At 37.0% G+C, this 13,782-nt stretch overlaps 1 protein-coding gene across 2 annotated transcripts in view; it reads right to left on the bottom strand.

Moving 5' to 3' along the window:
- The window catches only part of LOC128217885 (protocadherin Fat 4-like), a 52,378-nt gene that overhangs the window by 7,150 nt on the left and 31,446 nt on the right, over positions 1-13,782 (bottom strand). For both annotated transcript variants that reach the window (XM_052925318.1, XM_052925319.1), the window contains 9 exons: positions 11,265-12,704; positions 10,507-10,713; positions 10,023-10,184; positions 9,156-9,278; positions 6,225-8,874; positions 3,907-5,147; positions 3,217-3,499; positions 2,258-2,406; positions 66-246 (listed from right to left, as the gene is read on the bottom strand). In XM_052925318.1, coding sequence (XP_052781278.1) covers positions 66-246; positions 2,258-2,406; positions 3,217-3,499; positions 3,907-5,147; positions 6,225-8,874; positions 9,156-9,278; positions 10,023-10,184; positions 10,507-10,713; positions 11,265-12,704 — 6,436 coding nt within the window. The remainder of the gene's footprint in view (positions 1-65; positions 247-2,257; positions 2,407-3,216; positions 3,500-3,906; positions 5,148-6,224; positions 8,875-9,155; positions 9,279-10,022; positions 10,185-10,506; positions 10,714-11,264; positions 12,705-13,782) is intronic.

Here is a 13,782-nt window from a genome sequence, read left to right as displayed (position 1 = left end):
ACTATATCCCTATAGCAATATCTTAACTCCTCAAAATCCATTTTGCAACAGCAAGCAGGACCTACCTTGGATTTCTTATCTTGTAGAACACTAAAAATGGGATAGTTATAGCCAGTATGATGATAATTCCAACAATGAAGCTAATGGCTATAATTCCATCATTTGTTTTAATCCATGGAGTCGATACCTCCTCATCTGGAACATATTTCTCGATTTTCTGGATGTTGAAGACTGTCCAAGCAGATCCTGAAATATTGTTGCCATTTTGCAAAAATTTTACTAACACAATCTTGCCGAACCCAAAAGCAATGCTCTTGCTCTCATACAAATATCATTCAAACTTTTCTTTATCCTACCTTCTATGAGTATACCATGCAGTAGCTTTACGTTAAAAACATTTCCAACAAGAGCTGTCACAGTATGTGACGAATGCCCCCGAATGTGACATTGACCTATGAACAAGGTCAGTACATGAAACGTTGATCTTGCCTTTACGGGTCAAATACATATAGCAAGTTATTTTAAATTGCCTCTAAACATAAAAAAATACCATCCATACTTGACAACCTACACTGTTATGTCCTTACAAACAGCATTCCATTGTGAATAAACACTAAGTATGACCTTGAACTTAGAGGTAGGGACATGGGTCTTGCATGTGACATGTCGTCTTGGTATGTCGGACACATGTGGCAAGTTATTTTAAAATCTGTCCATACAAGAGAAAGTTACAGCCCGGACACGACAACCTATACTCTATGTCCTTATATATGCAGCATTCCATTGTGAATAAACACCTAAGTGTGACCTTGACCTTAGAGGTAGGGACACAGGTCTTGCATGCGACACATTGTCTTTTTATGTGGAACACATGTGGCAAGTTATTTTAAAATCTGTCCATACAAGGGAGAGTTACAGCCCGGACAGGACAACCTATACTCTATGTCCTTATATATGCAGCATTCCATTGTGAATAAACACCTAAGTGTGACCTTGACCTTAGAGGTAGGGACACAGGTCTTGCATGCGACACGTTGACTTGTTATGTGGAACACATGTGGCAAGTTATTTTAAAATCTGTCCATACAAGGGAAAGTTACAGCCCGGACACGACAACCTATACTCTATGCCCTTATATACAGCACTTCGTTGTGAATAAACACCTAAGTGTGACCTTGACCTTAGAGGTAGGGACACAGGTCTTGCACGCGACACGTCGTCTTGGTTTGTGGAACACATGTGGCAAGTTATTTTAAAATCTGTCCATACAAGGAGAAATTACAGCCTGGACACGACAACCTATACTCTATGTCCTTATATATGCAGCACTCCGTTGTGAATAAACACCTAAGTGTGACCTTGACCTTAGAGGTAGGGACACAGGTATTGCACGCGACACGTCGTCTTGGTATGTGGAACACATGTGGCAAGTTATTTTAAAATCTGTCCATACAAGGAGAAATTACAGCCTGGACACGACAACCTATACTCTATGTCCTTATATATGCAGCATTCCATTGTGAATAAACACTTAAGTGTGACCTTGACCTTAGAGGTAGGGACACAGGTCTTGCACACGACACGTCGTCTTGGTATGTCGGACACATGTGGCAAGTCATTTTAAAATCTGTCCATACAAGAGAAAGTCACAGCCCGGACACGACAACCTATACTCTATGTCTTTATATATGCAGCATTCCATTGTAAATAAACACCTAAGTGTGACCTTGACCTTAGAGGTAGGGACACAGGTCTTGCATGCAACACGTTGTCTTGTTATGTGGAACACATGTGGCAAGTTATTTTAAAATCTATCCATACAAGGGAGAGTTACAGCCCGGACACGAGTTATTGAGCCGGACACACGGACGGACGGAAGTCTGGACTGACGGATGGACGGTGGGATTTTAATATGCCTACCTTCGGGGGCATAAAAATACTGAGCCATTCATTATAAAAGCAATGGTACACCAAGCTAGTTTTGCTCATCAACAACATTACCATTTAAAAGAAATACAGTTGGCTCGAAATCCCAGGGACCGGCAAAAATACTTCAAATTAGTGTTTAGCGGGAAAGCTTACATTCAGTAAAAGAAATTGGTCCTTACCATCTATTTCGAGCCAACGAGAAATCGAGCCAATCGAGTTCAAGCCAACGGGGCTCAATTGTATTATAATAAATAGAAGCCAAGACCACATGTACAAGATATCCGAATACATCTTTTTAGCATACTACAAATCTTACAATCTTTCATACCTTTGATGGCAGTTGCTGGCACCCCACTGCTGTCATAGGCTGCTATATCAAAGGCCTCATCTACTGTCAGAAATCTCTTCACATTGTTTATTTCTGATAGTTCATCTGAAGTGTCATCCTTTACCACATACACATGTACTGTGATCTGTCTGAAAAAGAGTATATGGTACTAACATGAAGAAGGAACCAACAGTGACTTTATACAATTTGTAAAACTGCTAATCAAATATACTTCACCTAGTCTTGTGGAATAAAAGAAAGCATTCTTACAGCGGAAGTTAAGGCACAGTCCTTTATTGTACTTGACTCATTTATGTTAATAAAAAATGTTCATAAATGGACTGTATTAATAAACAGCAAGCAATCTACAAGCATGAGTTACAAAAAAATAAATGACATTCTGTGAAATCAAAACTTAAGTTTTAAATGGTAGAGAAAGCAAATCTAACAAAAGTTTGTTATGCACTTAGTTACCACATTATATTGTCACTTAAAGACATTTTTCACTTAGAATATACAGGTTTATTAGTACACACTTGACCCTCTTACCAGTAAAGATAAGCCATCCAACATTAAGTAACATAGATGTGTAAGATTTACATCAAGATTTGTGCTCTGTTTAATTTATATTGATTCACTTTTAATATTTCTTTTGTCATGGATTACAATTGTGAACGTTACCATAATGACGCTACTATTACCATATGATAAATAAAAGGCTTGCTATAAAAAAAAGTTTACTATGATTATATAGCAATTTATTTACTTTGTTTCATAAATAACATATCATCCATTTAAAAAAGCTCTCAGTGAAAACCTTAAAAATATTCGAACTTCACATTTTGTAGCTTTAAAAGGAAACTTTACCAAAAGAATATTTTTGTATTAATGGTGGACGGATTACCTTATTTTCTGAGTGTTACAAATTTGAATAAAATGCTATAATAGATCCAACATACTCTGTATCCCTCACAGTTATACACCATTTCTTTGCTTGAGATGTGGAATATGTCTGTTGGTACACTGTGGTCAGCTGGCTAAAGAATGTCCCTTCCATACCAAGGAATACAGCCTCACTGATGTCCACCAAAAAGTTGACAATAACTGCTGCTGGATCATAGGTGTCTATTCGAATGGTTGCCCCAGTAACTGATGTCAGAGCAGGGTTACCGAAGTCTGTTGCTTGTGCAAAAACCTTGTATTTTGTATCAGCTGTTGCAGTTGCTATCATTGTGACTGCTCCTGAAATACCAATGGTATGTCCTTAGACATGTGTATACATAGAGGCATACATCAAAGGAAGTGTCAGGGAAAATAATTTCAGCATACCAGAATTCAAATCTTATGTTATATCATAGTAGGTAATGACCAGTTTCACACAATTGGCCACTGATATGTCTAGCGGAGATTAACATACATAAGAACTGCAACCAGCAGAATTGTATCATATCTTAACTATCACTTTTTGGAATTATAACAAATATATAATTCATCAAAAAGAAGCTAAAAGGTTCATATGGACCCTAAAACGTGTCACATTACCAGCCGCATAGTTCTCATTTAAGCCACAGATGTCAAATTTCCTGTTAACATGATAATAACTATAAGATCTATTTGTACTCATTGTGATAAGCAATAATAGGACATACCTGTGGCTGAATTCAGAGCAAACAAGTGAGGGTTGTCATTCAATGTCGTAGAAAAGGAGAACTCCGCATTTAAACCTTGGTCTGCGTCTGTTGCTGTTAAGACTGCAACTGTCACTTGGCATTTGTCATTGTACGCTATCTCACTGTTATAAAACACTGGGGAAAAGATTGGAGCATTGTCATTTACATCTCCAACAGTTATCTGAATTTGTGTTGTGAATGAGAGGGGTGGTACACCTGCATCAGTAGCTGTAAGATTGAAGTTCAAGAATTCTATCGCTTCTCTGTCAATAGGATTTTTCACATACAAATAAAAGGATGACTCATTCGCAGCTATGTAGTAGTCAGCTATTGTATCAGCAATCGACAGTGATATATCATCATTAATATCAATATCAATATCATCAAAAACAATTGTAAGAATGCTTGTACCAACTGGGTCGTTTTCTACCACATTGGCAAAGTACAGATTCTGACTAAATGAAGGCACATTGTCATTAACATCTAAAATTGTAATTGACACAGTCGCAGTAGCTGTGAGATAGTCACCAGATGGTGGAGAATCTCTCGCTCTTATCACAATTACATACAAGTCCTGTTTCTCTCTGTCCAAAGCTCTTGCAACATCAACATCTCCACTACCAGCATCAAGACGAAAGTGTGAACTGTTACCTCTGATAAAATAGGCAATGGAGTATTGTATTTGGGCATTATTGTTTGTATCTAAATCAGAAGCACTCACTTTGCCTACAGACGATCCAGCATTCACATTTTCAGCCACACTGAATTGGTAAGTGGTAATAGGAGCTGGTTGAAAGACAGGCGGATTGTCATTGACATCGATCACTGTTACAGTAGCAGTCTGGATTGCTGATCTAGGAGTAGCTCCATTATCAGTGATGGTTACTTCCAGATAATAAACATCAGTTCTTTCTCTATCCAATTCATTCTTCACTTGAATTATACCTGATCCTGAATCCATCACAAAATCATTATTTGTATTTCCTGCAGTGATTGCATATTCCAGCACTGCATTCTCATTGATGTCATCGTCGGTAGCTGTCACAGTGAACACAATAAAGTTCACATCAGTATCTTCAAGTATAGATGTATCATATGGGGCACCTTGCACCTGAGGATCATTATCATTGATGTCAGACAGAACAATGGTGTATGTTGCTGTTGCTGTGTTTCGTTGTGGCGTTGTTCCTCCATCTACAGCAAGCACCTTTAATGTGTGGCTAAAATTAAATAAAAGTAAGAAAAAAATTCAGTGACAAATTGTTTACAATAATATGATTAAAAATACAGGGACAAGCCAAATTCAATTATTAATCCTGTTTATAGCCTCTAATCGAACACTCAACTGAAACTGACTGAGAACACAAACATAATTATAAACAGCACACATACTTAGTTGAATCAGAAAGTTAAAATATTAAAATGCATATGTCTATAATTATATTTTTATAAAATAAAGATTTCGCAAATGATGCCATGTAACTTAGATATATTGAGGATATTGTAACAATAGGATGGTTTTCTGTCTTTCTGTATCATATCAAGTTTGGTGTATAATCATGTATCTGTAGAGACCTTGAATTAATTATACAATGAACGAGTTGTGATCCAAGTTGTCAGAAAGACATCCTGTCATCATTTTCCTTTTATTATATGCATCCTTCCTTTTACTCCATGTTTAATATAATGTACTGTTGTAGTTTTTAACCTAAGTAACTGCATTTAGCTTTACCACAATATTTCCTGGATTATTCAATCCAGAAAATAAATATAAATCAATCACCTTATTGAATGTCTTTAAATATAGAAGATAGCATTTCTTATGAGTTGCCAAGTCACATTAACCATTTTCTTGAGTTTAAACAAAATCAAGCAATTAAATGCTTTCAGAACAGTTTCTTTAAATAATTTATTATGCTGTTACCGGGTATTCTATAATCAATGTATATATAAATCTAGTAAAAAAATTGAATTAGATACATCATATAAAAAGTAGCACTCAGTGCCATTACCATGTTACATGATACAGAATAATTATGTAATTTGACAGTATTGCGATATGAATTTTTCAGTTGTATGTGCAGTATTTTCACTATCCAATATGAAAAAAGGATATGGGTTGGTGTATAAAAGAAATGAAATCCTACTGAAACTTTTATTCAAGAAATCACTATAATGTATTACTATTGTTGCTATCATGGTATTTTTTAAACTGAATTTTAAACCCAATATACTCACAATTTGTATGGTATAATGCATAACCATTATTTACATTAAACTTGATGATAAATACTAACCTTGCTTGAGTCTCTCTGTCCAATGTGTCCTTAACTCTGATACTGTTATCAACAATTTCAAACTTCCCAGAGGCAGATTCAAATGAGAAAGTAATGTCATTGTTATTGTTATGGTTAGAGTCATCATCAGTTGCCATGAGGGTAGCAACAGTTGTTCCAATGCCTGTATCTTCTGGTATGGAGATTGCTACATTGGCAGCTTGAAGCACTGGTGCATTGTCATTAAGATCATTGACACTGATTCGTACTATACAAGAAGCTGACAGAGATGGGGTTCCACTATCCTTAGCCTCTACTATTAAATCGAATGAAATTAATGACTCATAGTCAATACCTGCTGCTGTTGATATTTCGCCGGTGATTGAATCAATCGTGAAATATGATCTCCCACTTCCAGAGACTATGGAATAAACTACATTTCCATTTGCTCCAGAGTCACTGTCAGTAGCAGTAACTGTTCTTACTGCTGTAGGATTGGCTACATTTTCATCCAAAGAATATGAATAAGTATTTTGGGTAAATGTTGGTGTTTGATCATTTTCATCTATCAGCGAAATTGTGTATGTCTGTGTAGCAGTGTTTGTGTTAGAGGTGGATGTCTTGGTGTCTTCAACTTCTATATGGAGCTTATAAACATTTGGTGTGGTGTCATAGTCCAAAGCATTGGCAACTCTGACTGTTCCATCAAAGAGATCAACAGAAAAATCCCCCATATTCCCCTCAACTGCTAATATAAGGTAGTACCTTAATACTCCAAATACACCGGTGTCATCATCAGATGCAGCTATCTGATCTATGCTACTTCCAACAGCAGTTGATTCAGATATAGAAACATCAAGAGTTGAAGTAAATATTGGATTATGTTCATTAATAGACACAACTGCGATTGTAACTAAAGTTGAGGCAGACCGCACAGGTGACCCTTGATCAGCAACTTTTACAGTCAGAGTGTATAAAGAGCGAGTATTGGCATCCAGATTTCCGGCTAAAGTAATCCATGCACCACTTGTAGTAAAAACATTTCCTGTATTCCCAGCAGTAATTGAATACTGAAGCCCAGTTGTACCAGCAATTCCAGCATCGTCATCAGTAGCTGTTAACTGAATTATATTTGCTCCTATGGCGGCATTTTCATTAACATTTGTAATGTATGATGAGGGGTTAATTTCAGGATAGTTGTCATTCTTGTCATTAATGGTAACAGTAAAGGTGGTCTCAACAGTTTTTGAATCCGCATCACCAGCTAACATATCTGCAGCAGTAACTGTCAAAGCATAAGAACCAGTTGCCTCTCTGTCCAAAGATCCTGCAACAACTATAGCCCCTGTTGATGGATTAATAGAAAACTTCCCTTCGGTGTTTCCAGATTTTATGCCATACCTAAGTGTCCCCTGTTTTGAACCCAAGTCTTCATCAGTAGCTGCAATGATTACAATTAGGTATTCATTCGCTTTGTTTTCATCCACACTAACATCATATGGCTCACCAGTAAATGCAGGAGTGTGTTCATTAACTGGATCAACATAAATAACCATTGTCAGAGTAGTTGTTTTAGCTGAAGGGGTGCCTTGATCATCCACTAAGACAACAAGTGTGTAAGTTGATGTTGTTTCATAATCTAGCGAAGCTTGCAGACTTATAACACCTGTACCACCATTTATTTGGAATTTGTTTTCTCCATTTCCACTGTTTATACTGTATACCAGAGTAGAAGATGCTACAACATCTAAATCCGTACAAGTTGGAGAAACAAGATTCAATCCTATTGATGCATCTTCTGATGCTGTTGCTGTATAAACAGAAGCATCACATCTTGGCCAGTTGTCATTTTCATCAGTTACACTAATAACAATGCTAGAAGTCGCAGTCAAGGCCCCAATACCTGATCCATCTGCAACCTCTATTGTTAGAGTGTAAGATGCAGTTATTGGATCATCTCTGTCTATTGTCTTTGTGGTCTGAATTATTCCACTTGTTGTACCAATAGTAAATTTTCCATCTGCATTGCCATTTGTTATACGATACACAAAGGTTGTGTCAGTTATATCCGCATCTGTGGCATCAAGATCAAATACTGTGTTTCCTATGGCAAGATTTTCTGTAATTGTAGTCGTATATGGCCCCGATGGATTAAACTGTGGTGTTTTATCATTTATGTTAGTAACAGATATCTTAACTGTAGCATTTGTTGTGAATGTTCCATCACTAGCTTGTACAATGACATCATATGATTCTGTAGTCTCCATATCTAATGCTCCATTGACTGTTACATCCCCAGAATTAGCATCAACAACAAACTCAGTGAGTATTGATGTTATGGAGTAGTTTATAGTGTTTCCTACTGTTGAATCTCCATCAGAACAGTCTACCTTAGCCACTGAAAATGTAATAACTGCATCTTCTGCCACAGTTCCTGTATACAATGAAGCTGTGCAGACTGGTACAACATCATTGACATCAGTAACAGTGACAGAGACGGTAGCTGTACCAGTCCTAAATGGGGCTAGTCTGTCCACTGCATAAACGCCTAGTGTATATGTAGATTCGGTCTCGTAGTCCAGGGAGTCTACTAGTTGTATGTCACCTGAGCTGTAGTCTATGGCAAACTTTCCATCTCCATTTCCACTGAATATACTGAAGGTCAAAGTGGCTGTAAAAAAGTCAATACAGTTTACATTAGGTTAAATATATTTGAATACTTAAATGTTTGGTGGTGGGTTTTTTTTTCATTATTTGAATAATATATAAAAATACTATAAATCTATTTGTTGAATCCAAGTCCAATTTGTTAAATAATCATGTATGTATAAAAGAATGGTCAATAAATAACTGTCTTTTATGTCATAAAGAAGGGCATTTATACTTAACAAAATTTAACTAATACAAATAAATTGTTATAACACACCATAAGCAGAATACGTTTGCACTTACCAGCAAGTCCAATATCTTGGTCTGTCGCAGTGACAGTGCCTATAGAGGTGTACTGAACAGTGTTTTCAGCCACGTTCAGGTTGTATATGGCGAGAGAGAAGGCTGGGTCGTTGTCATTGACATCTGAAGCAGAAAGTCATTCTTTCATGTGCTCTGTCACAAATACTTTTTTGCTTTTTTCATAATTGTTTCAAATGAATTAAAATGTGGAAAACTTGTGCTGTTTATACTTAGGCTGTTTCATAAATAGTTTACCATTTCTCGCTGACAAAATGCTGTTATCATATAAAACATCTGGAAGTGGAATTTTGGAAGTGAAAGGGCAGGGTGATTTTTTCTGGCATTATATGACCAACTGCTATAAAACTTAAAGGCAAACTTTAAACTAAAGGTAGAACTTTGTAGTGGATAGGACAGAAGGACACCAGTTGTTAGTTACCTGTAATCATGATGGTCAGTATTGTAGTGGACAGGGATGAAGGGCTTCTACCACCATCAGTGACTGCTTTCTCTAGTTGTATGTTGACCACTCTTATGATCACTTACCTGTAATTGTGATGGTCAGTGTTGTAGTGGACAGGGGTGAAGGGCTTGTACCACTGTCAGTGACTGCTTTCTCTAGTTGTATGTTGACCACTCTTATGATCACTTACCTGTGATTGTGATGGTCAATGTTGAAGTGGACAGGGATGAAGGGCTTAAAGCACTGTCAGTGACCACTATCTCTAGTTGTCTGTTTACCACTCTAATGATCACTTACCTGTGAGTGTGATGGTCAGCGCTGTTTTAAACAGAGATGAAGGGCTTGTACCACTGTCAGTGACCACTATCTCCAGTTGTCTGTTGACCACTTTAATGATCATTTACCTGTAATTGTGATGGTCAGTGTAGTTGTAGTGGACAGGGCAGAAGGGCTGGTACCACTGTCAGTTACCACTATCTCCAGTTGGTAGTTGTCTGGGCCTATTTCCCGGTCAAATGACACAGTTGTTGTGACTTCACCAGTATTAGATATAAGGAATTCCCCTCCTAGAATAGATGTCATTTGTTTTAAAAATGCGTTGAACTAATGTATTGTCCTTGATTTTTGAAACAGGTGCTTTTTCTATTTAGGTTTTGACCATTTTAATTTAATATTCTCTTAGATATCTGAATACCGGTAACTTATACCAGCATGTATGATGGTCGTAAATTTCAAAACGTGTTACTACTGGTATGTACATTTTAAAACAAAAGTTTGCACTTGAAAGAGTCCAGATGGTCAAAAGTTTGTGTCAAAATAATGACACCAGAAAACCAATTTTACAAACATCTTAAACAAAATGTTCTTAAAAGAAATAAAGGCTTTTACCACTTTGTCCAATTTGGATCACATAGGAGGTAACCAGATTGTTTGGAGCATCAGTATCAGCATCCAGACATGTGAGCTGGGCCACAAAACTGTTGACTGCCACGCTCTCTGCTATACTGGCACTGTAAAGGGTTGACGAGCAGTAGGGTGTGTTGTCATTTACATCTGTGACAGTAATTGTCAGGGTGAACTGAGCTGATAAAGCACCTGCAAAGAATACACGAAGAATACTCAGAATTTTTTTTTAATTAAATAAGTTAAAACAGTTTTGAGAATGTTTTTAGTTTGAATGTAAGGGTATATGGTTAAATATTAAAAGGATAACAAATAATCAAGCAATATATGAACATATGCACTCCACAGCATCTCTCCTAAGCTTAAAAATCATGTTCGTCCCCCTTGTAAAATATTTTTTCTTTCAATCAGACAACCAAGGGGCATAACTAAACCCATATTAAAGCCAGAGTTAAGGGCATTGCTAATTGCATGCACTAATTAACTATGGAAACATGTGTACCAAGTTTGATTTGAATATCTCAAGCGGATATTTGTGCTATGGCCAAGCTTTAAATGTGTGTCTACAGACAACCATGTCAATGATACCAAGTCTATGACAATATCTTGTCCTATTTTTTCTTAAAAAAACAATAGAAAAGCTGGAAAATGGAGAAGAACTTAAACAACATAGATGCACCTTTGCTTTGGATATGGTTCAATTAATATAAAAAACTGGAGATGAAAAAACAGGTAGTACTTACTAGGAGTTATTCCTTTGTCTTTTGCTTCTATCACCAAGGTATAAGTAGGAGTTGTCTCAGTATCCAAGGCCCCTGCCACAGTGATGATCCCAGTAGTTGGATCAATAGAGAACTTCCCAGCAGCCCCTGACACAATACTGTATGTTATTTCACCATCCTCACCGTCATCACCATCAGTTGCATCTATATCATATACCTGCGTACCGGTGATGGAATTTTCTGCCACACTTGCAGTTCCTGTACTTAATCCTCCTGTGAAAACTGGTGTATCTTCGTTATACGGAGTGATTGTGACTTCTACTGTACACGATGCTGTATTAGCCCCATCAGTTACGCTGATTACTAGAGAAACGTCTTTCACGGTTTCATAATCGAGTAATGTATTATCAATAATTGCAACAACAGGGGTTTTTCCTATCCCACTGACATTGAATACATTCAAACTATTTCCTGACTCAATATTATATCCAAAAGCAACAGTATCAATATCAGTAATTGTCAATGTAGTAACAGTATAACCGTTTGCCTCATTCTCAGAAACTGACACAGAATAAACTCCTGGATGGAATTCCGGTGTTCCGTCATTGAAGTCTGTAACTGTGATGGTGACAGTTGCTGATGAACTGCTAGGTCCTGGAACTGTCCCATCATCAGTAGCTACAACAGTTATTTCATATGATGTAGGGACATTATCATAATCCAACTCTTTCAAGAGTATGATTTTGCCAGTATGCGGATCAATACCAAATTCAGTCATAGCAGGGTTTATAGTGAATGTTATAGTGTCTTCTGTATCATCATCAGTAGCAGCGACTGTAAATATTGTAGATCCAACTGCAGTTGATTCTATGACATTTGTAGAATAAGGTGTTCCAGTAAATGTGGGTAGGTTGTCATTTCCATCAGTCACATCAACTTCGACAGTTACTGTTACAGTGTTTACAGGAGTACCACCATCAGATACTTCAACTAACACTGTATAAGCTTGGATGACCTCATAGTCCATGAGATTTGAAAGCCTAATTGCACCACTGCCCGCATCAATTGAAAAAGGATCTGTTGGCAAAACAACCGCTCCATTTACAGAGTAAATTGCGTAACTCAGCTGAGCATTAACACCAGTATCAGCATCTGAACATGTTGTTCCAATGTTCAGTAAAGTAGTCGTGCCTGTCTGTGTCATTTCTGATAAAATTAAAGTCTGGAGCATGGTACATACAGGATCATTATCGTTTGTATCATCAACTGTTATTCTCACGGTGGTTATTCCAGTTAGCTGTGTATTAGGGTCGCTGTCCACAGCATGAATGATTAGCTCATATGGGTTGACGGAGACTGTTTCGAAGTCAAGGTCGTCAGTAAGGATGATATCTCCATTGCTTGGGTCAATGGAGAATTTAGAATCTACATCCCCTGATATGATACTGTACACCAGTTTAGCTGAAAATAAAATAGATTCATTTTAGAAGTTTATAGATTTTTATCTTTATTTATATATGATTAAGCATGCATACGATTTTCAGGAAATATCGGGATAAATAACCATAACATAGATTGTTCAGTATTTATGCATGATTTAAGTATTGTAATGTAAACAAAATTGACATATCTTTAACAACGGAAAAAAATGTTATTTGGAGAGTGCATGTAAAAGGTACCATCCACTTCTTATGTTCAAAATGTTACAAACTGAAGAAGTATTTTCCCGAAAATTATCAATACTAAGAAACATTCTTGTACACAGTATCCCATAATGCAATAACAATAAAAAAGTTTAATGAGAGTTACTGCAACCACAGCCCGGGCTTAGTGGGAGTGAATAAATGCAATCACAAGTCAGGGATGTAATTGACTGGCAGCTGGAGGGCTGAAACATTTTCACCCATGTGTTTATTGAGTGCTCTTTTGGTCAAAAGCGCACTGCTGTAGAAGAAAAAATGGCTTTTTAAAAGCTCTTTTGAGGGCTCTTCTGACTTTAAATTTGAAGCAAACTGGAATATTAACTTAATCAACTGAAAGCAATCAAATAAATTTTTTCAGGTAATTTTTTTTTTTATTTATTTTTTTTTTATTTTTTTTTTTGGGGGGGGGGTCTCTGGGGCCATTAGATCCGCGGAATTCCGCGAATCCGCGGACAAATCACATCCTTGTAAGTGGGTGAAGTAACTGTTCTGTGCCATGTTGTCAAGGATAACGTTCAGTAACTATGGGGGAAGTAAATGTTCAGTGCCTTGTAGTCAAGGAGAGCGTTCAATAACTATGGGTGAAGTAACTGTTTTGTGCCATGTTGTCAAGGATAGCATTCAATAACTATGTGTGAAGTAAGTGTTCTGTGCCATGATGTCAAGGATAACGTTCAATAACTATGGGTGAAGTAACTGTTCTGTGCCTTGTTGTCAAGGATAGTATTCAATAACTATGTGTGAAGTAAGTGTTCTGTGCCATGTTGTCAAGGATAATGTTCAATAACTATGGGTGAAGTAACTGTTCTGTGCCATGTTGTCAAGGATAGCATTCA

The sequence above is a fragment of the Mya arenaria genome, chromosome 14 (assembly GCF_026914265.1).
Source record: "Mya arenaria isolate MELC-2E11 chromosome 14, ASM2691426v1".
NCBI lineage: Eukaryota > Metazoa > Mollusca > Bivalvia > Myida > Myidae > Mya > Mya arenaria.
The sequence above is the reverse complement of the archived record's forward strand: the minus strand, read 5'-3'. Positions and strand labels throughout refer to the sequence as shown.